The sequence below is a fragment of the Rhinolophus hipposideros genome (assembly GCF_964194185.1).
Source record: "Rhinolophus hipposideros genome assembly, chromosome: 24".
NCBI lineage: Eukaryota > Metazoa > Chordata > Mammalia > Chiroptera > Rhinolophidae > Rhinolophus > Rhinolophus hipposideros.
The window spans coordinates 25,176,209-25,202,855 of NC_138070.1; the positions used below are offsets into that span (position 1 = coordinate 25,176,209).

The 26,647-nt window shown below is 43.5% G+C and overlaps 1 protein-coding gene across 6 annotated transcripts; it reads left to right on the forward strand.

Annotated features, from left to right (window-relative positions):
• The first annotated feature begins 21 nt into the window (after nt 1–21).
• On the forward strand, nt 22–25,176 carry DDX25 (DEAD-box helicase 25). Of its 6 annotated transcripts, none has more exons than XM_081037020.1 (12): nt 22–192; nt 929–995; nt 1,261–1,302; nt 1,824–1,959; nt 3,135–3,227; nt 3,341–3,443; nt 5,031–5,145; nt 6,161–6,278; nt 10,577–10,814; nt 11,855–12,017; nt 14,397–14,585; nt 15,885–16,170. In XM_081037020.1, the coding sequence occupies exons 1-12, from the start codon at nt 130–132 to the stop codon at nt 15,944–15,946; spliced, it is 1,389 nt and encodes a 462-aa protein (XP_080893146.1). In that variant the 5' UTR covers nt 22–129; the 3' UTR covers nt 15,947–16,170. The 6 variants fall into 6 exon arrangements, 4 of the variants coding, with proteins under 4 accessions (XP_080893146.1, XP_080893145.1, XP_080893144.1 ...); XM_081037019.1 differs by having other exon boundaries at nt 73–192; nt 6,101–6,278; XR_013992482.1 differs by lacking the exon at nt 22–192 and adding an exon at nt 25,046–25,176 and having other exon boundaries at nt 625–995; nt 6,101–6,278; nt 15,885–16,009.
• The last annotated feature ends 1,471 nt before the right edge of the window (nt 25,177–26,647 follow it).

The following is a 26,647-nucleotide window of genomic DNA, read 5'->3' on the forward strand; positions in this document are numbered from 1 at the left end:
CGCCTGCGCACTGCCGCGGTAGTCGCGGCGCGTGAGCCTGCAGCCCGAGGAAGCCCATTGGCTGCTGGGTGGAGCCGAACCTGCCACGCGGTGGACGCACGTGCTGGGGCCGGCGCCGCGATCGCAGCCATGGCGTCGTTACTTTGGGGAGGCGACCCGGGGGCGGCGGAGAGCGAGCGGCTGAACAGCCACGTAACCGCCACCGACCGGGAAGGCAGAGGGGCGGGGGCGAGGGCAACACTCCCAGGGGGGCGAGGTTGTCCAGTGGTGGAGGGGAGATGTAAGGGGGCCCCGGAAAAGGACACCCCGAGAGGGACGAGACCTTTGGTTCCATAGGACAAAATGAAGACACCTGGAAGTCCTGGGAGGGAACGCAGCTGGTAGTCGCAACCAGACCCTGAGTTTTCTACTCGCCCAGTTTGACCATTAAGTATCGGCTGGCTTCCTTCCATCTACCTACCAGCACACTGTCCTATCCACCATCCCTCCGTCGTCTGTGACCGCCAAGGACGGCCACATTTAGCCTAGGGGCCTGTAAAGAGGAACTGCACGTGCAGGGGCAGCAGAAAGTCTCCTCCAGTTTTAGGATAATTCATACAGGAGACCTGTTCCCGAAAGGAATCCATACATACCGTGTTTCCCCCAAAATAAGACCGGGTCTTACATTAAGATGTGCTCCAAAAGATGCATGAGGGCCTATGTTCAGGGGATGTCATCCTGAAAAATCATGCTAGGGCTTATTTTCCTGTTAGGTCTTATTTTCGGGGAAACACTTAACATTGCTCAACATTGCAATGTACTTAACATTGCAAAGGAAACAGTACTCAGGAGGTCTTTCCTGCATCCCTTCCAGCCCCTGTTAGGGATAGTACTGGGCTTCTTGAAGGTTTGCTTCCTAATACGGGTTGAAATTTGTGTCTTTCAACAGTTTTCAAACCTCATCCACCCCCGGAAGAACCTTGAGAGTATTAAGAATACTAACGTCCCAAACCTCGGTGAGTGCTGTTAGGGTAAGGCAGATTGACCTCAATTAATTAATGATTATTGCTTTCCTCATGTCCTTTGCAACTGAAATACCTTTGGCTCTCTTAATTTAACATTCCAGGCCCTGCACTATCTTCCCCATCTTTTTACCCACTCCTCCACCAGGTGACCCCGTCAGTGCACATAATAGAGTCGGCATGAGAAACTGGGATGATACACTTATATTTCTGCTCCACATTTATCTTTACATTTATTGTTTCTCTTCTATTCTTTTAGATGGTTCTATTAATAACACGGAAGAAGACGAAGAAGATGTAGGTAGGAGATAAATTCATTTGCATGTATCTACTAGCATTCTGCTTCAGTTAATCATGACTTTCACAATGTGAGTAAATAATGTAATCTCAATTGGAGAAGGACTGTCTTTGCTTCTTTTTTCTTTATGATAAATATATAGTGAATATCAGAAGAAATACTACATGAGGGGCATATTTCTTTAGAGGAAGTTGAAACGGCACATGCAGGAATGGGTTAAGAATTTTCAGCTGGCAGGGCAGAATTTCAGCTGGCAAGGATAAGTTACGTCTGATGATGATGGGTGTAGGCTTGCTTGAAGTTAGAGGTTGGTATAGCAGCAGAACATAAGATTTTGGATCCTCAATTAAAAGGAATTTTCAATGCTATGTCATTCTTTCTGGAACCTTCTTTAGAAGAAAGATGAAAATAGGAGTAGTTGCTTGATATACAACTACTGAATGAGAGGGAGCAACTTATTAGGTGTCTTTCAGGGAGCCTAGTTTCTCTGCTGCAATACCCCTTTTTTATTCTTGCTTTTCTAGTGGATTTGGCAGCTAATTCACTCTTAAACAAGTTAATCCGGCAGTCCTTAGTAGAATCCAGTCACCTAGTTGAAGTCTTACAAAAGGATCCCAGCTCTCCACTCTACTCAGTTAAAACATTTGAAGAGCTGCGGCTGTGAGTACTTTTACTCTTTTTAGCGGGGGAAAATGCTGAAAAGCATAGCACAGAACAAACTGATCTGCTAATCATAAAAACCATCAGGATCTATTTTGTGTTCTAATATTCAATATTAAAATGAGATGTGTACATTTGGTGTGCAATTAAAATATAGCTCAAAGAGAAACACTAGGATGCCTGCACTGTCCAGCAAATTGAGAACATTTTTGATGGTAAAATATTTTAATCTTGCTGTGCTAGGGGGCATAGCTAAGCTTGACCCAGCCATATTGCTACTCTCCATAGTGGAATACAGAAACAGGGACATTGCTGACTCAAATATCCTCCTCCACCCACCCCCTTTAGATAAGTTATGAGCTTTTACCTTCCTATTACATTTTGTTTCAAAAAGCATTAACATGAATAACTTTCCCAAATGGGTTTACATTTCCTAGAAATGTATGTTGCTGATACAGACTTGATGTAAAGGGGGAAAAATCAAAACTCCCAATGCCCAGACATTTTCTAAATGGCAGGAGAAGCCTACCTATGATTGAAAGTTGGCTGCCAGTAATCTACCAATTAATCTGCCAATTAAGCACATCCAAAATGTGCATGTCATTGAAGGTGGAAGTGTTCCAGCCCACTTCACTTTATCCTCTTTCTAACATCTATCGTGAGGAAAGAGACATTTACAAATACTGGCTCAGAAGGATGAGGTAGTAGTTTGTCTTCTCCTAGGGAGAACTGATAAGAGAGTCACCTAAATAAAATTCTGTGTTCTCTAAAAATAGCTGTTAAAACACCGAAGTGTGTCATTCATTAAAAATAATTAAATAATAAATCTCACTTAGTGTTCTGCTTATGTGGGAAATAAAACTCTTCCTGGCAAATTGATATACTTCTATCAGATGAGTTTTTCCTTTTTTGGTTGGTTCAACGGAAAATTCAATGTTAGGCTCTTATTCTTCTCCGTAACTTAGGCTTACAGCATAGCTTATTATTTTAGTAGTTCAACTGTACAAGCATGATTGTATATGTTTGGGAGTTGATATATAAATTACATATTTCTGAATATTACTTTTGAAGCTCAGTTGCAAAGTGGCTTAATTTAGAAATGTACCTTTCAAGTTTATTTCTGAGGCTACTGACTTATCATAGGCTATAAGTGTTTGATTTTTTTTTTTTGACAGAAAAGAAGAGTTACTAAAAGGGATATATGCAATGGGATTTAATAGACCATCCAAAATCCAAGAGATGGCTCTCCCTATGATGCTGGCACATCCGTGAGTTTCCAGGGTAGTGGTATTCGAACTTGGTTATTTTTAGTCTCTTATGTTCAGTTTATGTCCAGGCTCTTGTGTTCAGTTTATGCCCAGTGGTCTCCTCTTTTCTACAGACCTCAGAACCTCATAGCCCAGAGCCAGTCTGGAACAGGAAAAACAGCTGCTTTTGTCTTAGCAATGCTAAGCAGAGTTAACGCCCTGGAATTGTTCCCACAGGTAAGGAAAGACTGAGAGAGAGATGGGATTGCTTGCAATGCCAGTGATATTTTAGTAACAGGCAATATTGCTTCACGTGATGTGATATTTACAATAGGCATTCTTTCATAAAATCATAGTGTATTGGGCAGAAGTATGGAACAGTTTTTGAGAGCACAGGCTTTATAGTTTGACTAGTTCTAATCCCAGCCTTTCTACTTAACCAGCTGAATGTTTTTGGTGAGGTAATAAATCTTACGGAGTCTGTTTCCTTGTTATAAAGATAATATCTATAAACGCATGGATCATAGTTGTTCTCTTCACCCTGAATCCTAATACCCAGCACAGTGCCTGGCTTATAGAAACCACTCATTAAACACTGAAGGGAGGAAGGAAGGCAGGAAGGAAGGCAGGAAGGAAGGCAGGCAGGCAGGCAGGCAGGCAGGCAGGCAGGAAGGAAGGAAGGAAGGAATACTTGCCTCATAGGATTGTCATGCAGGTTAAATGAAATAGTGTACATTTTTAGCCCTGTGCTTGGTATGAAGTGAGCATATGTACCAGATGGCTGTAAGATGGAAGACCCTCCAGCCCACCTCATTTTGCAGAGGAGGAACTGAGGCTTAGAGAGGGAAATGTCTCACGTAAGGTCACAGATGTCAGAGAGTGACTGAGCAAGGATGGAACTGTGCTTGCTATGCTCCTACTCTAGCTTCCACTCATGGAAAGTATCTGGTAATTGTTCCCTTTCTCCAAACTGTACTCATCCACTTGTTTGACAAGCTGAGAACCTGAGTATTGAGTGTCCTCAGTGCTGTGGGGAAAACAAGGAGCCTGTCAGGAAGCTTGCACTCTGATCAACAAGATAAGCTGGGGACGTGGATGACTAATGCCAGGCATATGAAATCTTGTGTTTTTTAAAACAAGAACAGTGACATTTATATTCAGGGTTTGATATTTCAGGGAAAGCTGTGTTTGAGAAAAGAGTGTGGAAGCTATTTTTAGCACTTTAGCTATGTTCCCCTGTCCTCTCCCTCGCAGAATCTTAATTGAAGCACATAAATGCATTAAATGCCACCAGTTTCTTCCATCCACATCTTCATTCATCAGCAACCACCATTTTAGGGGGGTGGACGTAACAAATGAAAGAGTTGGAGGGGATATTCTGCCAGAGATGTTTAAGGTGGATCGGATCAAGCAGGGATCCGATTCGGAAAACAGGCAGACTTTTCATAGCCGGCAAGAGGTGATGGCGATCACACTGCAGCTATAATTTGTCTCGCATCCCCTCTCTTTTTGATTACCAGCCTCTTTATGTCCATTCTTCCCCCACCAAAACGGCATGACTAGTAACCTGTGTGTCTTCATAACCCTTTAGAGAGGAGTATATAAAAGGTAGCTAGTTCTCCATGCTTCAGCCCCTTCTCTCCTCCCATACTCAACATTCACCTCAGATCTTTCAGTTGCTAAATTGTATTCAATTTAAAATATTTTATTCAACCAAAATCTCCAATTTTACTTCTCTGCCTCTCCCTGTACAACTTTTAATTGTATTTCAAATTTGCTTGATGGCTTGTATGAACCTTTTTCCTTCCCCCCTTTGTCTCACAGTGCCTCTGCCTGGCTCCTACTTATGAATTGGCTCTGCAGACCGGCCGTGTGGTTGAACGGATGGGAAGGTTCTGTGTGGATGTTCAAGTGATGTACGCCATTCGAGGGAATCGAAGTACGTACCAGCAAGCCAGTCTTGGCTGATTGTTTAAATCCTGACTCCACCGCCAATTGTGTTACATAACACTGTCTCTAAAGTGGGGGCTGTATCCTAGAGTTGTTATCAGAATGAAATGAAATGATAAAGCACTCTGCGCAACATCTGGTACATAATAAAGACCCTTATTTCCATCATCTGCACATCCTACAAGAGAATGTTTCTCTGTGTGTGTGTGTGTGTGTGTGTGTGTTTGTGTGTGTGTGTATGTTTGTATATAAGTATATTTTTTTCCTGAAGCTCAGTTGTTTGGTGCAGAACAGCTTTTACTGTTTAACTTTTTCATTAAAGTATTACATGTGTATAGCGGGGGAAGATCTTTAAAACACAGATTAGGAGGTAAAAGTGAAAATTGTTCTCCTTGTCCTCCAAAAACCTTCTTCCAAAGATAATTACAGTTTTGTTAACAGTCCTTTGTTCTTTGCTTTTTGGGGGGACCTCATACACTTACAAATGTACATATATGTATTTGTTTACAATACAAAATGGAGTGTTTACAAAAATGGGAGTATTTTTTTCATACTGTTCACAAACTTACATGTTTTGGACGTCTTAATTCCACGAATTAAGCCCTGCTTAATTCTTTTGACTAGCTGCATAATATTCCATAATTTATTTAATGTAACCTATTGATAGACATTTGGTGGTTTACCATTTGGGGAAGGTTTATAGAGTTTTCACAACTGTGCCAGTATTTCTATAAGACAGTGGAATTGCTGCAGGGTGGCTTTTTAAATGAATCAGATATGCAGGATATTGTCATGACCATAACCCTACAAACTCAGGAATTTATTTCAAAACTGCAAAATCAAAAACCACAGCACCCTCAAGGTTTGCATTCGGAAAATCATTAGGAAATGCACTTTTGCTTAAGAGTTCTGTTGCATTGCCCTTCAAACCCTTTTCTCCCTAGTTTCCAGAGGCAGTGACATCACCAAACAAATTATAATTGGCACTCCTGGGACTGTCCTAGATTGGTGTTTCAAGCGAAAATTAATCGATTTGACTAAGATTCGTGTGTTTGTCCTGGATGAAGCAGATGTGATGATTGACACACAAGGATTCTCAGATCAAAGCATTCGTATTCAAAGGTAATCTTCACATTCATCCTTTCTTTCTGGCTCTTCTGTCCAGGTGAGAAATTTCATTTGTTTGCTACTGCTTAATTCCACATTTCCTTCACCCTTGAAACAAATTTGGATTTTCAAAATTTCTGGGAATGGACTTTAGGAATCTGTGTAACTTATTTTTAAATAAAGTGTTTATACGCTTGAATAAGTATTAAATTCAAAGAGTATTGAAAGACTTGCAATGAAAAACACTAATCCCATGCCCTCTCCCCTAGAAAATACATCTCTGTTGTGATATTAGTCTTCATGTCTTTAAATAATATGCTTATGTTGCCATTTCTTTTTTAAAGATTATATTGGGGAAGGGGAACAGGACTTTATTGGGGAACAGTGTGTATTTCCACGACTTTTTATTGGGGAACAGTAGTGTGTTTTTCTCAGGACTCATCAGCTCCATCCAAGTCAAGTTGTTGTCCTTTCAATCGTAGTTGTGGAGGGCGCAGCTCAGCTCCAGGTCCAGTTGCCGTGGTTAGTTGCAGGGGGCACAGCCCACCATCCCTTGTGGGAGTCAAACTGGCAACCTTGTGGTTGAGAGGACGCGCTCCAACCAACGGAGTCATCTGGCCACCCTGGAGCTCAGCGGCGGCTCACAGACTTCATTCTAGTTGTGGAGGGTGCAGCTCGCTGGCCCATGTGGGAATCAAACTGGCAGCCCCATTGCCCAGAGCTCGCGCTCTAACCAACTGAGCCACCTGTCCACCCATCATATTGCTATTTCTTGATGTATAGTCATTGTCTGCTGACTTCCCATTAGAGGAGGTAGGAATTTAGTTTTTTTATACCACCACCCACTCTCACTTTCCTGTCCCCTCTATCACCTCTCTGTGGTCATAGCATAAGTTTGGTTACCTTAACAGTCAGTATTGATATCATTATGACATTATCAATATTGTTCATAGACTAAACGGAATCTGCCAGAATTTACATTTGCACTGCTGCACATGCAGATGGTTGAGCAGATTAGCTTATATTTGGATATGATATCAACAGCCTTTTAAAAATGTGTTCTGTTTTATTAAAACTTCATAGAAGTTTTGAACTCGGATTTTTCAAATTCAAGTACCTAAGAGATAGGGGGTAATATACAGAGGGTACCAAAAAAAGGTATACACATTTTAAGAACGAAAAAAACTGTATTAAAATTACACTGATGGTAACCACTTTGAGCACCTCTTATAATTGCAGAAGTCAAACGTACTTGTATTCATCTTTTGTTATCAGTGTATATTGAGTATTATAATTTTAGTAGTTTTTTTTCTTTCTTAAAATGCATATACCTTTTTTTGGTACCCTCTGTATTTTTGTTGCTGTGATTTTACATATCACTTGGTATAACATTTTTCTTGCAACCTTTGAAACAAGAAATGTAACTTTATTCTGTTTCATAGAAATATCAAGGGAAGGATGCAATAATACATGTCCCTTTGTGTGATGTGGCCAAACTAATTCTGTGTCCACTGTTTCCAGCTGATCACTGGTGTGTTTAGAGGAGGCAAAAAAAACTTCTAATTTATAAGTATTATTGCCTGTCTCATCCTTGTGAGCTTTTCATATATGCTTTTCACATCGCCTTCTGCACACACCTGATCCCAAATTCTTCCTTTCCCATGGTGCAGTAGGCTCTGTTTCTGTTATTTACCTCTTTAACCCAGTTGTATGTGTCCTCAGTTGTAAATATCTGTCATTAGCCTTTTTTTTTCTGTCCTGTCTGGACCGTGCTGGTGGTGTTCTGTGTTTCTTTTCCATGGCTTCCTGTTGTTGGGTTATGGATGCAATATGCTACTGTTATCTCTGATGATATCAGTTATAGTACTTAAAAGTTTTTTCTGTTCTCAACATTGTGTCTGATTTATCTAGGTTTACTTTTTTATTTGTTTCTACAATCTCTGAACCTTTCCTCCTCACCTCCTTGCATAATCTAAGGAGAGGAACTGAAAACTTGCTGACAGCTCTGCATGTACGGCAGGGCTTGTAACATGGGAAGCTTCACCTTAGGACAACCATGCTCTGGAGCTCGTTAGGATTATAATGTCTCTAATCTCATTCCTGGGGAAGATGGTTGGTGGCTGGCATTCTGGGAGCAGTGTAGGGCACTGGCCAGGAAGGGACCCTGCTTCACTGTATTTCACTCGATCCCCAGTTTTCAGCTGTGTGCTTCACCCTTACTTTCTGCTGAGGCTGGTTTCCCCAGCTGGAATCTGCACAGAAGAAACGTCTTGCCTTCGGCTTCCGCATGCTTACCGTAGTTGTCTACAGTAAGGTGGCGTCCGCTGCACTCGTACATATTTTCAGCCTATTTAAAACAATTGTGGCCAAAGACCAAGTGAGATTCCCTTCTTGCCATCCTTTACCAATAAGTTGGTATGTTTATATAGAACATTGAATAAAAGAGTCAGAACTCCAGGAAAGATTCAATTGTCAAAAAAGACTTTCTGCTCGAGAATATTAAGTAAATTAGAGCATTTATATTGATGTTCATCTCTCCATTGTTCAGCTTTCTTTCTTTTTGCTTATAAAAGATGAAATCAAAGTATTGTCCAATAGAAATATAATAATGCCAGCCATATGTGTAATTTTAAATTTTTTACTAGCCACATTTAAAAAAAGAAACAGGTAAAATTATGTTGTAATGTATTTTATTTAACTCAACTTATCAAAGATAGCATTTTAACAAGCAATTAATATAAAAATTATTCATGAAATAGTTTACATTCTTTTTTCACACTCCGTCTTTAAAATCTAGTGTGCTCTGCAGAATAGCCCATGTTTCCTTTCCTTGTCTAATATGTATAAACTGTATTTTGAAATGAAATGCCCCAGGCCCTGAGATACCAGTCCTGGTGCCATCTTTTTCCAGATAACCAAGAGGCCTCAGCATGCTAATGCATAATTTCCCCAGCGTGTTCTAACATACTAACCCCATTTTCAGTCCTTCCCCGCTAATTCTCTGGTCTCTGGTGTGTGCACGTCTCAGACCTCTCAGTGGACCTTTCAGCTTAACTGCGTTTTTCATCACCATTTCAGTCTGTAGCTCTCATGTTGTAGCTTCATCCACTTTCTCATTTACCACATATTCCATCTTTGAAAAATGTATTGAAATAGCTTATCTACCAATTTCTCCTTTTCTATTCTCTATGTTTTTGTGGATTCATATCTTTTTTATCTCTTTATAATCATGCTGAGGGGATGTGGGAAGCTGAGGAGGTAGCACTTGTAGACGGTCCACCATAGTTGGCGGGTAGTCTGTCAGATCGTTGTTTGAAAAGCTCCCCAGATGACCTAGGTAGGCCCCAGGCTTAAAGTTGTGTTTGGGAATCACTGGTCTATATGACCTCCCCCTCCCTCTCTTTTAGCACTAACAGCTTGTTCTTCTAGGGGCTCTGTCTTTTCAGAAGTCGTGATGTCTCTCTGCTCTGCCTTTTGTTTTAAAATACTAACTTTTTTATTGATGTTTTAAAAATATCTACAGAGAAGTACATGAATCATAAGAGCTCAGCTGAGTGAATTATCATTCAGAGGCTGCACTCTTGTAACAGTGGCCCAGGTCAGAGTGGCACTTCACCCGCACTCCAAAGGTGCCCCCGGCCCCACGCCCCTCTCCTGTCACTAGTCCCTCTCTCCTCCCCACGGTTAGCCTCCATCCTGGCTGCTCACCCCATAGATGCATTTTGCCTGTTTTTGGACTTTATATAAATGAACCCTGTATTTATTCACTATGAGTTCAGTTTACATTTCACATGCAGTAGAATTTTCCCCTTTTGCCTCCCTTTTATTTATCTCTGGGTTCTTTCCATTGCAAATAAAGTTAGTTGTGGCAGCTGTTCTTTCCCTCCCAAGAAATAGAACCCCTGACATGGAATGAGCAGCCTCTGTTTCCTTCATCCCCATGGAACTCTGTGTGAGACCATCACTGTAAAGAGCGTCTGGATTCTTACTCTTGGCTCCATTCTGCTGCTTCTCCTCAGCAGAAAATTGGCATAAAAACCTCACACCTTCCAGAATACATATGTAAACTTTGCTCCTGAGATCCTCACTCAGTGTATGTATTTTCCCAAATTCTGGGTTGGAAGGAGGAGCAGGACTTGTCGTTCTTTGCACGGAAGTGCAGCTTGTCGCAGGCACACCCCGCACGCACGCTGACCCCTGGAGCAGGTGTGAAGAGCAGCTGATGGCAGCGGGCGGGAAGTGCTTGACGCTGCCTCCAAGGAGAGCGGCAGGCGTGGCAGTGGGTGACAGCCTTCTTCCCTTTCCTGTAACAGAGCTTTGCCCTCCGAGTGCCAGATGCTCCTCTTCTCGGCGACCTTTGAGGACTCCGTGTGGCAGTTTGCAGAGCGAATCATTCCTGACTCCAACGTGATCAAGTTACGAAAAGAGGAGCTGACCCTGAACAACATCCGACAGTATTACGTGCTGTGCGGGGACAGGAAGGACAAGTACCAGGCTCTGTGCAATATTTACGGCGGCATCACCATTGGCCAGGCCATCATCTTCTGCCAGGTAACTGCTGAGATGCGTCTCCAGCACGCCCAGGCGTCCCTGCAGGCGGAGGTAGGGGGACAGGACGACTCAGAAGTGCCATGAAGCCAGGCACTCTGGCTTCAGCTCAGCACTCTGTACATTACGTCATTTACTCTTCAGAGCAATTCTGAGTAGAAATTATCTGTAATTTACGGGTGAAACTTAGAAAGGTTAAATAATGGAATACGACTTTAATATGTTAAACAGAGGGCATGCTTATGTTAGAGGGATGGCTTCTGACACTTTCTTATTAGGTTGATGTTTATGGTTGGGTTTTTACAGATACACTTTATCAGGTTAAGAATGTTCTATTCCCAACTTATTGTGACTCAAGTAGCCACTCAGTGACTCACTGTTAATATCACACTGTTTTTATTTTCATACTTAGTTTTTGCTGTCGGACGTTTTTCATGTTCACCTATTGTTTTTGTTTTCTACTACACATGAACACTGAGCTCCACGAGAGCAGGATCCCATTGGTCTTACTTTCACATCCCCTGCTCTAGAATAGCACCGGCATGTAGAAACATACTTTTAGAATAAAGGAAAGCTCAACTCTGCCTTGGACTACTAGCTTTGTAACCTTGGGCAAATTACTAATGCTTTTAAGCTTTGGGGTTTTTGTTTGTTGTTTTGTGTTTTTTTAAAAAAAATGAAATAAGTTACTTCATCAAATTATTGCATGTGAAGGTTTCAGCCACATGCCTGGCATACATGGAGCACTCTTAGAGTGTCTGATGTTATTATTATGTTATCTCATTTTGCCGTCATACCATCATGTGAGGTAGGTAGAACATTTTTTATTATCTCTGTGTCACGACTGAGAAGCCGGAGCTCTTGACAGGTTGAGAGGATATCACACTTAGAATCACAGGGGAAGGAAGAATTCCATGCCACATTCTGGGATTCCTCTAGGACAACCCTTCCTGGCTCCCACCCTGCACGGGGCATGAGCACTGCAAACACAGCCAGTCTGCTTTAACTCGGGGCCTTGGGCTGGGTTTTGTGTTTTCATGTAGACTCGTCGAAATGCCAAGTGGTTGACTGTGGAGATGATGCAGGACGGCCACCAAGTGTCTTTGTTAAGTGGAGAACTGACCGTGGATCAGCGAGCTTCCATCATTCAGAGGTTTCGGGATGGGAAAGAGAAAGTTCTTATAACAACCAATGTCTGTGCTCGAGGTTTGTGTGTATGTGTGTGTGTACAGAGGGTGCCAAAAAATGTATACAGATTTCAAGAAAAGAAAAAACTATTAAAATTATAGTACTCAATATTGTAATACTCAATATATACCAATAACAAAAGATGAATACAAGTCACGTCTGAATACAAGTCAAGAGCTGCCTAAAGTGGTTATCATCAGCATAATTTTAATACAGTTTTTTCCTTTCTTAAAATGTGCACACATTTTTTTTGGCACCCTCTGTATTTAAAGTCAAGTTTGTTGAAGTATAATTTATGTTTGCTAAAACTCACTCTTTTAAGTATGTGGTTCGGTATATAGTATACAATGTAAAGTATACAGTATACAATGAGTTTTGATGAACATACATAGTTATGTAATCATCACTGTAATAAATATACAGAACATTTCCATCTCCCCCCAGAATTGTGCTTCTTTGCAGTCAGTCTCTGCAAGTACTGGCCCTTGGCGACTACAGATCAGATTTCTGTCTCTATACTTTGTCTCTTCCAGATGCCATATAAATTAAATCATATAGTCAGTAGCTTTTGTGTCTGAATTATTCCACTTGACATAATGCTTTTTAGTTCATCAGTGTTCTTACATGTATCAGTGCTTCATTCTTTTTCATTGCTGAGTAATATTCCATTGAATGGATAGATGACAATTAGTTCATCCATTCACTAGCTAATAGACATTTGGATGGTTTCCAGTTTGGGGCCATATTGAATAAAGCTGTAATACACATTCATGAGTAGATCCTGTGTAGACATATGTTTTCATTTCTCTTGAATAAATACCTAGGAGCAGGATTTTTGGGTCATGTGGTAAGTTTAGCTTTATAAGAAACTACAAAACTGTTTTCCAAAGGGGCTGCACCATTTGTCATTCCCACCAGCAATGTAGGAGAGTTCCAGTTGCTCTGTACCCTCGTCAGCACTTGGTGGTGTCCCTCTTTTTCATTTGAACCTTTCTAGTAGATATGTGTGGTAGCTCATGTTTTTAACTTGCGTTCCAAATGACTAATGATGTTCATCTCTGAGGTGTTTCTAATTTTGAAACTACTGACTGCTGAAAAAAAAAATGTTTGTGTTTTCAAGAGATGGGCCTTCCTACTTTCTTCATCCCTCCGGTATCTTTGCCTAGACCTCATCCTCAAACCCTGCTTCCTAATTCGTTTTTAGTTCAGCAAATAGAGCTGAGGACCTGCTCTATTTGTGCTGAGCTTGGCACTTTGGAAGAGTAGCCTGAGAAAGGATGAGGTCCCTGCCCGTCAGAAGCTCACTGCCTGGACTCTTGACTCTCTAGACCAGCACTATAGAAATTTCTGCACTGATGGAAATGTGCTAGTCTGTGCTGTCCAATTGGTAGCCACTAGCCATATATGGCCGCTGAGAACTTGAAATGTAGCTGGTGTGACTGAGGAGTGGAATTGTTCATTTGAATTAAACTTAAATAGCCACGTGAGGCTAATGGTTACCCCCATCGGGACAGCACAACTTTGGACCCCAGAGGAAAGAAGGCACACAGAGCCACAGAGCCCAACCACAGTGCAGGGAAGACAGGATGTGACCTGGGCTGCTTGTTAGTGTTGCAGGACAGAGACACGGTGGGGGCAGGGGGAGGGGTGGTCCCACAAGTCTTGCTAGGTGATGTTAGCTGTGAACAGTTTTGAAGGAAGGGTAGAATTCTGTTTGATGAGAATTTGCCATTTGCTTGGGAAACGGCTAGACCCTGTGCCTGCAGTGTTGGATTTGCGAGTCAGGAGAGGGCAAGATGGGACTTCGGTTGCTTGGAAGTCTTGAGTTGTTTGTACTTTGTCCTCCTGTACAAGTTGGGCAGTTGGGTTTCGTACACAGTTCTCTGGGCATGGCTTTGGTGACTGACCGTGGTCAGAGATTAGAGGCATGGGAGAAGAGAGAGGGGAACCCAGTCTGGAAATTGTTATAATCGTTGACGCAAGGGTGAAAAGACCTGACTATAGAACAATGTCTGTGGAATGGAGTGGAGCTGGGGCCCTGTGACGGGTAAGGGGACATGAGACCAAGGTGCATGTTGGGGACTTGGCACAGCAAGAACAGACAGGAGGGATTGGTTCTGTGTGCTTGCTAAGAGCCCTTCCCACTGTGTGTGCTTACACACACGCACACACACTGTGCATATTTAGACTTCTGTAGAGTTAGCTTCTCCTGATTCGTATCCAGCATCGTAGACATGCTGTGCAAGCAGACTGACGTGCCCCTTTCAATGATGCAAAACTAGGTCTGATTTATACACTGTGTCTGTGAAATGAGAATTCCCTCAGCCAGTGTGGTTCTTGAATACTTGTGTCCTAAGGAAGAAGTTGAAGGACCCTCCAATGTCTTTCCTCTTCTAGGGATTGATGTGAAGCAGGTCACGGTCGTTGTGAACTTCGATCTCCCTGTGAGCCAATCGGGCGAGCCGGACTATGAAACCTACCTCCACCGCATAGGGCGGACAGGGCGCTTTGGGAAAAACGGCCTCGCCTTCAACATGATCCAAGTGGATAAGCTGCCCCTGCTCATGAAGATCCAGGACCACTTTAGTAAGTAGCACTGTTCACAGTAGGAACTGTGGGCCTGCTCGTGTTGACAGTGATGGTGCGCGTCATAGACCTCGAGCCCAGTGCTTGTGACAGACAGGAGGGGGACAGGCGGCTTCTGATTCACCGTGCCCAAATTCCTACTATGAGACAGTGATTAATGCACATACGGTAGTTAAGGAAAGACATTTTAAATCAAGTGGAATTGATAGGAGCTCAAATACGAATTACTGCTCATTCTGAGAGCTGGAGCAGATTTCCATGTCCTATGAAGAAAGAACCACCCTAAGCAAAGTAATACAATCCTTGAAGATTATGTTCTGTCCCCAGCTGCTGCTTTTATGTACATTTTCCCTTCTTCTTGTCCCACCCTACCCGAATTCTGAGGTCTGCCGCCCTTCCTGCGGCCTCCATCTAAACAAGGCAGGATCTAATGACCCACTGGGCCCTGGACTGGCAGGCTGTACTCTGATGGAAACGCCAAGAGTGACGTAACCTGAGATGTTCACTTCTCAAATTGCCCCAGGCCCCAAAACCCATGGATAAGGCTGGGGAGCAGGGGAAGAGTGACTCCAAATATAGCTTTCACCTTTTAGGACGGTGGACCTTAACATTGGTGGGCAGCAGTGGACACTCTCCCTGGGGACATGCACATAGACACATGTGTACAACTTGGAATGTGTTAGCTTGGTGCAAAAGTCATTGTAGTTTTTGCAATTTTTAACCTTTTAAACCACAATTATTTTTGCACCAACCTGATAATTGTAAAGGGTTTGCAGACCAGTTATAGCATGTGCTGGCCCTGTAGGGAAGCTGATTAAGCACCCTGTGTTAAGATAACTGAAGGGGGGCTGGGGGTGGCGTGGAGAGAAGGACCATTAAGATCCCTGTTGCTTTGGAAGCTCCTAAAGACCTCGTCTTGGGAAGTGACTTCAGTGGAGGAGCCGTATTCCCTGTGCCTGTCCCACACACCCCCTCCTCCACACACCCACTTCACTCCTCCAAAGCTCAACCCTTTCCTGGCCCCTCACTTGCACTGTGGCCTTTTTTCTGTCCCAAGCTATCTAGTCGTGTGTGTGGTGTTGTCTGGTGCAAATGATGCCATATTAGTTAGTTGGTTATTTTGATGTCATCTCTTCCTTATCTAATCAAGAGAATGTTCTGTCTCAAGGCCTTCCATACAGGGTGTCACAGGATCACATATTCAAAGGTGTCACTGTCTTCAGAAATTCAGAGATGGATGGAATGAAATTTCATGTGGGCCCTGGGATAAGTCTGGTTGATTCTCTTTTGTTCTTTCAGACAGCAACATTAAGCAACTCGACCCTGAAGACATGGATGAAATTGAAAAGATTGAATATTGAAGAAAGAACTATCATTTGTGAAATTTCCTAGTTTATGTGAGAATGCCCCGGTGGGGTTTGAAGGTAATTTTTTATGTTAAGATTTTTTTCAGTGTGAAATTGTTACATATGGCAAAATAAATGCCATGGTAGCCTTAGTTTGAAGACCTGAGGTCTTTTTGAAACCAAATTGTTGTGCAGCACATGATCCTTTTGAATAAAAAAGCAACAGTACTTCTTATTCTAATCTTTTTACTGGTAAACGTCTTCATGTGGACTACTGGGGTGCTTTTGGATTTAGTTCATGGAATCTGAGCAGATCATGCTTCCTGTGAGCGTCTTATGATGCCACGAGATGGCAGTAGAACTTTACTGTTTTTGGAATTTGAGCTAGTAGGGCAAATGAAAAGCCACACCTTTAAACTTCACTCACAGCCTGCCCCTTCCAGCTACTAAGTGACTTCCTTCCCCCAGGCATGCATGCTTGAGTGTACACATGCTTGTGTGCACACATACACATTCTTAGGTGAGAGTACAGAGTGAAACCTTTACAAAGTAAAACAATTTGGAAGAGAGAACATTTTGCTTTTTAAGTGTTTTAGCTGACATACCCAGCCCCCAACCCAGTGCCCAGTACAGAATTTCAAAATGTTTTCTATTTTGCTTCTTAATGTCTTCAAATTAGTGAAGATTTAATCCATCATTAGTTACTTAATAGTCTCTGAAAATGGGGCTTTATTATAGGAATTTCTTAAAGACAGGTGGGGGTGGGGGGAAGGAGGGAAAGCCTTATTAAAGAAGTAACATTTCAGGGAGCCAAAAGGTTTTGCTTTTAAGAACTTAAAGGTGTGTCTGAGAATCCTCGATGTTTTTCTGCAAGTCCCATTGAGATGCTTTTCATTTCTCACATTTGCTACTAAAAAGTGAACCAGCAAGCCTGAGAAAACAGGGAGAAAGTGATACTCTCCCAGAAAGCTTGAGCAGTTTTATAGCCCACAGCCAGAGTCGCCCCCCACCAGCCCTCCAGCTTTGTCACCACACTACCACCAGCAGCCTCAGTGAATGTTCCCATCATCCTGGCGTGAAAGGTGTTTCTGGCATATCCCTTTTGATATATTCCACATGCATATTGCCCTGTGCATGTTTTATCCCCATGAGCAGGGCTCAGAAATACATGAAAATCACCCAGCTTCCTCACTCTACAACACTGTTTATTGTTTACCCATTATGTTAACCACCAGGGAAAGGGAGATTAGATGTTACAGTCATCTAAGAATTCCGAGTCGAATCGCAGAGACTGGGAATAAGCCAGCATTATAATAGACTGTGCTGAAGGGGAGGTGTGCAGATCACTAGTGGAGTATCCCTACCACCCTCTGGGCTGGCCTCCCAGGGGAGACTCTGCAGCTCCTTTCACAGGAAAGAAATACAAATTTAATAGTGCCTTCTCATGCTTGGTACGATCTTGCAGTTATCCAACATGGGCCCACTGAGGCAGTGTTCCAGATCCAGCTCATCACCAGAGTCACCTAGAGAACTGGAAAAGAAAATAATAGAGTCCTTCCCCCTTACAGAAAACACCAGACTCTCTGAGGGTAGAGCCCAGAAATGCACACTTCCATGAGGGAGCTGAGAGCACAAGTTAAGTAATAGGTAATGAAGGAAGAGACACTGAGGCAAAGAGAAGTCCTGAGGCAGAATTTGTAAAGTCAGCTCCCGTCTCTGTCCACTTGGCTTCTCCTTACACCGTGCCTTCCTCTCTGGACTATAATCAGCTTGTGATCTGTCTTCTTGTCCATGAAATACCCAGCCCCCCACCCAGTGGCAGCACATAATAACTGCTCAGTGAATGTTCTTGTTGAGTAAATATTCCTTTGCCATTTCTTCGTCCACAAACTTTCTTCCCTGAGGTTTTCCATCCTAGTGTTGAACCCGTTATATGACACAGGATGAATAAGCATAGGAAGTACGTCAAAACATTTTGCTCTGTTAGCATTTGAGAACTGAGTTGAACTTGCCATCACACTCAGCTCAGCATTGGGGGGGGAGGTGCGGGAGGCGGAATAAAACTGTACCACCTCCCTTTCCAGTTCAGATCTCTGATAGACTCTCTACCAATTACCCTCACAAAGGTCTTCAGTAATTTCTGTTTGGCAGCTGTTCCCACAGGGTCTGCAAACAATGGGCATTCTTCCGCCTTGCCCGGTGCACCTCTCCTCACATCCCTGTGACGCCGCCTAGGAGGCAGCAGAGCCATCCTGTCCTGTGTGCGTCACAGCTGTCTTAACACTAACTGTCCAGTTTGGTGAGTTAACGATCCAAGGTCCATTTTGCAGGGTGCAGCTCCTTCCTCAGAATTGCAGGTGACCATCACATGTCCATGCATGGCCTGGCCAGTCCTTTCTCTCAGTCGATGCCTGCCTGGGGAAGAAGTAAATGGAGACATGGAACCGCCAGATGACTTTAGCACATCTGTGCACTGGCTTAATCAGCTGTGTGTTACTTGGCACCAAACATTAAACCAAATCCATTAGGTTTGTCTTGGCCAGCTTAACACTGTTAGCATATTGACATTCACGATTACGTAGAGCAGGGCTGTGATTTCCAATGGGAGTTGGGAGTGAGCACGGCCCCTATGATGTTAGATGCTGGATCTACAGTGACTGTGAATAATAGGAAAGGCAACGCGTTGGTCCTAGTCTAGTAGAATGTCTGACAGCCCTTCTCAAGAAACATTATTGCTTTTGGTCATGAGAAAGTGTTGATCCATCTCAGCAAAGCTCGGTCCCCATGAAAGCTGCTGGCAGTCTCTGCACATGTGCTCAATAGTGGAAAAATCAGAGGATTGGGAGGGAGGGGGTCTTTCCAGCCTTGGTTTGGCTCAATCTCCTTCTCTTTGATTCAACGAGGGGCCCAGATCAGAAAGAGGACCCAAGTGGAGACAGCACAGCCATTGCAGTAGAAGCTGCAATGCAGGTCCAGAGCAGGGATCACTCCGTGGGCCTGCACTTTGCCCTCTGGGCTCCAGGGCCTTCCTCGGCTCCCTCCTGCTGTTATACAGAGAACCCTTGCCTGCTGACCCAGGGGGCGCTTGTGGCACAGCAGCTCGGCACAGATTACTTTTACCAAGGGACTGACAGAAGAGTCAGGTCCTCTTAGATCGCATCCGTGTGGCTTCCACCCTCTAACACTTAGAGGAAACCATCCTGTATATTAAAGATCTCCGAGCACTGTAAGCCACAGACTACGAAACACGCAGTCTTGCTGTATGCTGCAGGGAGCACCAACTTTCTGCTCTAGGAAGAGTCCAAAAAGAGCTCACTCCAGCATTTTCTATATACTGTTCACCCATGGCTGAGAGCAGACTAAGAATTGTCCCTCCTCACTTCTGTCTGCTGACTCCAGGCTCCTCCAGGGCCGCCGTACTTCCCCAAGCTAAAGTTTTCGTTTCTAGGTTCTGGGAGCTCTCTGTGCTCCCTGCATCTCTAAGGAGGGATGGTTAGGCCAGACTCCGGCCTGAGGCAGGCTGTCAGAGCCATTGTCTCTAAACACTGCGCTTTTCCACTGGTTTTCCTTACTGATTTGTGTCTCGGTCAGCTTGGCTCCCATAACAAAAGACCACAGAATGGGTAGCTTAAACAACAGAATTGTTCTGTAGACTGGAAAGACCAAAATCAAGGTCCATCAGGGTTCATTTTCTGGTTAGGACTCTCTTCTGCCTTCTCACTGTGTCCTCACCAGTCAGGGAGACACACACGCACACGTGCACACATCACACACATTATTCTCTGGCCTCTCTAATCCCGTAAACCCATCATGAAGGCCCACCCTTACAACCTAATCACCTCCCCAAAGACTCACCTTCAAATACCGTCACAATGAGGGTTAGGGCTTCAACATATGAATTCAGGATAGGGGCAAACATGGTGGCCCTCCAGCTGAATAACACTTTGCAAACTATTATTTTACAATTTGCATGGGGTTGAAGCACCAGCATCCATTTGTCATGTGATTTTCCACCCCCCTTTTAAACATGAAACTTTTAGACTCTTCTAATGAAATACAGGAAATACGCCTGAAATGGTATGATTCTTGAGTAAGACAAGTGATGGTGTGTCCTGAAAACCCACAGAGTCCCACTGCCCCGGTGAGCCGCCAGCCCTCCTTCACCAGCTTACCAGCCTCCCACTTCTGCTGAGGTTCGAGACAACCAGAAGTTCCAATGCAATAAGAAAGATGAGCTCCGAAGATGGCTCTCCCCTCTTGTATTTAGAAAAACTGAAGGAATTTTCTAAATGAGAATCTTTGCAGATATAAAGTCTTTAGTCTTCAAAGAGAAGTGTGGGCAGCTATCTGTAACACTTCTCTTTGGGAATTCATCTTTGACTGGTACTGTTTTCTATTCAGTAAAATAGCCTGTATAGAAACGGGTTTCTATATTCCTGTTTCTAGAGTACGTTTTTCACGAATGGGGATACTCTCTTATTTTGAGCTTAATAGTTTCCTTTTGTTAGGAAGAATGATGCAGTCTCATTCCGGTCCCTTAGTCTGTGATCTGTGGCTTGAAATTCCGGTTGGAAGGCAGTGATTGACCTGGACGCCGGCGTTGTGTGAAGCGTGGAGGCGTGATTTGGAAGGCAGAGCCTCAACAGGCTGCCCTCTGGGGTGGTGAGCTCTCTTTCCCTGGAACATTCAGTCAGTCAGAAGCTTCCATTACAGTTCCTTGCGGTGGATGCTGTAGTTCTGGTTCTTGAATTAGCCGGGAGGTTTGGAATAAAATGATCTCTGAAACTCAGCCTATTCTAAAATGCCATGTTTCCGTGACCCCATACAGCAGAGCTGCACACGTGCAAGCGCATGAGCCCTAGGAACTCTGCACAGAAGAAGGTGGTTTTCCACAAATGAAAAGAAAATGGAGTGATTAACTCCTAACTGCATCCTCTTAACTTTCAGGTTCACTGGCTTCTTCCCCATGTGAACAACTCTTTATACCTATCTTTATCAGTTTATGCAGAATGTGAATTATCTTTAATATTTATATTATAAAAACAATAGAACAGCAAACAAAAGTAGGGGAAAAGTTATCAAAAATAACAGTTCATGACCAAAATTATTGTCTTGATACAGTCTTTTTCATCTTAATATGACTATTTGTAGTTAACCATAGTGCATATATGCTATTATGTCCTTTTATTTGAAACATTCGAGTGTTTTTTCATGTTGCTACATAGTCTTTAGAATTATTACAAATAATAATTGACCAGATTATTCTATCAGATGAATATAACACAATGCATATTATTATCTTTGTTGAACATTTATGTGGTGTCCAGTTTTTCAACATTATAATTATAATGTGCAGCAAATTCTCTTGCCCATTATTTTGAATTATTTCTTAGAGTTAGACATTAAGTTTGAGTACTCTGTCAAAAACTAACATTTTTGTGGCTTTTGATGGATAATGCCAAATTGCTTCCAAAAGGCTCTGACTACCCCAGTTTTATCGCCCACTAATTTCACTCACCTGACCAACAAGGGATATTTCCATTTTAAAACTGCTTGGTAACTTTTTCTGGTCTACATTTCTTTTAATACAAACAAGGTTGAATTCCCCCCCCCTTTTTTTTTTTGGTATATGGGTCATTGTTTGGAAAACAGCTGCGCTATGTTTTTCCCAGTTATCTTATGAAATCTTAATGTTATCCTTACCATTCTCCAACTTCTTGTGATTCTTTTTTTATCATATTAAATTTCTATAAACCTACACACATACGCGTATAATAGGATTCTGGGTATCTACTTAATTCCAGTTTATCCTTTGGTGAGTACCACAGTTTTAAGTATTATTGTTATATAATATATTTTAAGGACTTGTTTCTCCTCTTGGCTACTTTAATTCTCTCTTACTTTTGAAACATGTCTTTACCAGTTTTATTCAAAAAATAATTTTAGATGCATTTTATGAACTTAAAAACAAATCATCTGGATTTTTATTTGCCTGCATTCATTTGGCAATAATAATTGGTTCAGTCCATACATTAATTTGTGGGGAATTGATTTATCATATTTAATCACGTGATAAGTCTTTCCCATCTCAAAAAGTCAGGAGGCAAGCTGGGAGCAAAGACAGGAGGAGTGGGCATGGCTGGACGTGGGGCTGCGCTTGCTGAGGGGAAGGGAGGCCCGTGGTGGTGTGGGGCTGTTGGCGGGGCCTCCTGGCTTGGGCCTTGCAGGCCCCGTGCTGACTCCTCTGCCAGACTGAGGGGGAGTGCTATGTCCTGTGGGGGTCAGGAGACCTGGGTTCTAGCCCCACCTACAGTGCTGTTCGCCTGTTCCGTGCCAGGAAAAAGTCACTTCACCCACCAAGGTCCCTTCCAGCTCTAAAATCCTTTTCACCTCTGCTTCGTGCGTTGGAAGACACCGCAATGCTGTTCTGCCTCACCTCTGACGGACTGCTGGAAGGGGTTAGGGGGAGGCAGAGATCCTTCCTAATCGGTTCTGCTCTCTGCCCTCTGCTGGTCCCAGCACCCAACCATGCCTAGCACCCTATGGGTGTTCCATGGAAAGAGGGAGGGAAGGAAGAAATGGTGTACCCCAGTTTATGGAAGAGTTTTGTCTTGGCCAGTATGTTTCAGGCTTTATTGTGAACAGAGGTCACCTGGGGATCAAATAAAACTGCAGCTCTAAGGGAGCAGGTCTGGGGGGCATAGAGGCTGTTAGTGTACAGGCTACACTTTGAACAGCAGAATTTTAAAACACAGATGTAGGTGAGAATTCCTGGATGAAAAATAAGAGAGGTAGGGGCCGGAGGGTGACTAGAGTCCTGGTCACATTTATGCTTTAAAAGTATATGTATAGATGAGAAACTTGGTGGCACAAAACCATTTGATACATTCTGGAGATAGTAAGGTGGTGGGTGCCTTTCTGCTATATGTTCGTTGCTTTCAAGTGTTTGCAAAGAATCAACACTTTAAAGAAATCTCTTAGTGAAGGGACAAGCAGAAGCAGTTCTTCATTCTGCTGCCACACAGCCAGCATGGCCACCCAACTCATTGTCCCTTCTCTGAGTGACACTGCAGTCTACGGTAAGGTTGCCCTCTGGCTGGGAAGACTTTGCTCTCTAGTTTAGAAGCACTGGAGGCAATACCCACAGCCCAGAAGATGAAATGTAACAAGGGACCCCACCTGGCGCAGATACAGCCTTCAGAGATGAGAGAACCAAACACCACCCCGTCCCATTCCTCGGCCAGGGTCGCCTGCAGCCAGACCAAATGTCCAGGAACGCCTTCCACACCCACCAAAAGCACTAAGGAAAATCTCTGAGTTAAAAGTTTGCCTTTCTTACTGGAAGAATTTTTATTAGGCCAAAGTGTTGACAAGTTTGTCATTCCCAGAATCTGCTAACACCCTCCCCCCACTCCCTTCGATTTTTAGTACTTTTCCCCTCCTCATTTTAGAGGGGAGGAAAAACTGTCTTGAACAGGCAGAAAGTTTTATCCAAGGTGTTTGGCAGTGACTCTGTGTGCTGGGAAAGATTTATGTCTCCGTTCTCTGGCACTGCCTAGTGTGAGCTCACTTAAAACAACTGAATAAATGAGTTCACTTTATCCTGTCAAAATGGAACTGAGGGCAGCATGGTACCCAGCTGGGGTCCGTGGGGACCCTGAGGCAACGTTCATGTCTCCGTCACTTGTGCTGAGCTCAGCCGTTTTTATGTCTGTCTGAGGTCATTAAAACGAGGAGGGCAGGGAGCAGAAAGCCCGGTGGAATGAATGGCGCGATGGAAACACCACTTGGAGTCTGGAGGGCTCAGCCAAAAGCATGGATTCAGGGATTCACTTAAAGGCAGCCTCTTTCCCAGTGTTGTCTCCACCAGTTAACCATCCTGCGCACGGGAGCAAGACCACGAGCTCCTTGAAGGGGCTCCTCCAAACAGGTTTCTCCGTGCTCATGGTCACAGAATATTTGTTTTCCTTTCTTGTTAGTCATAGTTTGTTTCTCCTGCTGCCCCACTACCATTAAGACCAGGCCCATTAAGACAGGACCTTATTGCTCTAGAAAAAGAAAATGGATTCTGTCCTGGATGGATATCCTGGGCTAGGCCACTCCCATTGATTGGTTCACACTCAGGATTCACCCAGAAGCTGTTACTACCTGAGGCAGCATGATTCGAAAAGTGACAGCTGCTCCAAAGGAAGGACTGTGCCGCCTTGCCCTGAGCAGAGGGAAGCTGACAAGCTGGAGGGCCCAGCACCTGCACCTGCTCAATCTCTACTCTCCCCTGCGCTAGGACTTTGTTCCTCCTTCCAGAGCCTTCGGGCTTCAGCAGGAGGGCACAGTGGTTTCTGTCTTAGGGTGGAGAACCTGGGCCTGTAATAGGCCCTGACAATTTCTTAGCATTTAAAGGTGACAAAGCATGTCCTCTAGACTGTAAGCAGCCTAAGTGTGGGGATTGTGCCTCTTTCTTGAAGGCAGGGAGGGAGGGAGGGAGGGAGGGAGGGGGATGGGAGCGGAGGGGAGGGAAAAGAAAAGAAGGGAAGGGAAGGGAAGGGAAGGAAGGGAAGGGAAGGGAAAGAAGGGAAGGGAAGGGAAGGAAGGGAAGGGAAGGGAAGCTTCACAAGTCCTGGGAAACTCCCAAGGAATTGCAAAAGGGGGGCAGAGAGGTGGTAATTTGCACTGTGCAGCGGAGATGGGACCTGACTGCAGGCTTCTCTGAATCCTCGTTCTTTGGCAAAGATGGTAAAGATGTGAAAAGAGTGGTTGAAATTTGGGTGGTACAAAGGAAGGGGAAAAGGCAGTCTTCATACTGCATACATATGTAAATGCATCCTTAAATCAATTTCTTCTTACTTAAAAATGTAACAGTTTGATGTGCTGGTTATATTTTTTCAACATGCATTACAGCATAAATATTAGTGAGAGAAACATTGTGATCCGTGTATCATGTTGCATGCGCCCCACGTGCTGCTATCGCCAGACCATCCATGTCACAGTGGGGTCCCCACATCGGCATCGCCTGAGAAGGTCTTAGCAATGTGAATTCCTGGGCCCTCACACACATCTCCTGAATCAGAAACCCTGGCGATGGGGCTCAGAAAGCTCTTTTCTCAACCCCTCCAGGTGATTCTGACATCTGCTAACGTCTGGGAACCACGGCACCGGAGTGTTCAGGAGTGCTCTGGTTGTGTCACCGTTGACCATCCTGGGTGCTCACAGTGCTCTCATGAATCCTGAGCATAGGAAAACTCCAGGTGAAGCACCACATAAATGTTAAATCAGACCCAGCTTTCACAGTTTAGTGGAGAAAGATAAGACGTGTGATGAATGAACATCTACATCAAGCAAACACCTTGAATTGTACATGCATATGTGTGTGTCTATGAACTTCCCCTTAAGCAGAAAAGCTGGCTCATTTCGCTGTGACTCCTCGGATCAGAATTCAGACGTGCTGAGAGGCCCTAGTAAAGCAGCCAGCTCCCCATCGCTTAGAGCAGCACTATTGTCCAACAGAACTTTCTACAGTGATGGAAAAGTTCCACGACTGCATTGTGCTGGGAGACAATTCTCCATGGGTGTCGCATTTCTGCACATTTTCGAAGCAGAGGCAACGAATGCCTTTTTTCAGGGACTTTTCAAGGACGTTTGGATGTAGAGATAGTGTGTTCCTCCAGAGCGAAGGACAGCATGCCTCTTGCCCATCATAAAAGATCCAGGGTCCCTAAACCCAGACTTCCTCTCTTGTATTGCAACCCACTGCATGGCACGTATCAGCTGGTCCTCTTCACATTGCCCTGCTGCGACTGGAGCTCGGGAAACTGGAGCAAGAAATTGCTGGGACTCTGGCTACTGATATTGCTACAAATAATGAAGTCTTTTGTCTCAGACCTGAGAGTTTCATGTCTTCTGCCAGAATCCATGAAACAGAAGATTAATTGTGACACTGCAACTAAGGTACAATGTGAGATCCTTTGCATTTCTTACACATTGTCCAGCACAGGTGTCTACTGAGCACTTGAAATGTGGCTAGTATGACTAAGAAACTGAATTCTTAGTTTTAATTTTTCCTCAGTTTCATGGAAGTATAAGTGACAAATAAAATTGTATATATTTAAAGTATACAGTGTGGTGATTTGATAATGTATACATTATGAAATAATTACCACAATTAAGTTATTTAACGTATTCATACCTTCATAGTTATCTTTTTGTTTTCCTTTTGGTGAGAACTCTTAAGAGCTACTCTTAGCAACTTTCAGGTATACAATACAGTCTTATTAAGTACAGTCACCGTGCTGGACATTACATCCCCAGAACTTTATTCATCTTAGAACTGAAAGTCTGTGCCCTTTAACTAACAGCTGCCCCATTTCCCTTACCCCGACCCCCACCCCCAGTCCGCAGTAACTGTCATTCTGCTCTCAGTTTCTGGGAGTTTGACTTTTTTTTTTTTAAGATTCCACATATAAGGGATACTATACAGTATTTTTAAGATTCCACATATAAGGGATATATACAGTATTTGTCTTTCTCTGGCTGGCTTATTTCACTTAGCATAATGCCGTCCAATTTCATCCATGTTGTTCCAAATGGCAGGATTTCCTCTTTTATGGCTAAATAATATTCCCTTATATATTTATACCACATCTTCTTTATCTGTTCAGTTATTGATGGACACTTAGGTTGTTTCCATATCTTGGCTATTGTGAATAATGCTCCATTGAA

Excerpts from the sequence above, each read along its gene's own strand:
- DDX25 (XM_081037017.1), top strand. The coding sequence starts at position 728 with ATGCTAGGGCTTATTTTCCTGTTAGGTCTTATTTTCGGGGAAACACTT. Across the intron at positions 1,960-3,134 it reads ACATTTGAAGAGCTGCGGCT|AAAAGAAGAGTTACTAAAAG; the intron begins GTGAGTACTTTT and ends TTTTTTTGACAG. Across the intron at positions 5,146-6,100 it reads CGCCATTCGAGGGAATCGAA|TTTCCAGAGGCAGTGACATC; the intron begins GTACGTACCAGC and ends TTTTCTCCCTAG.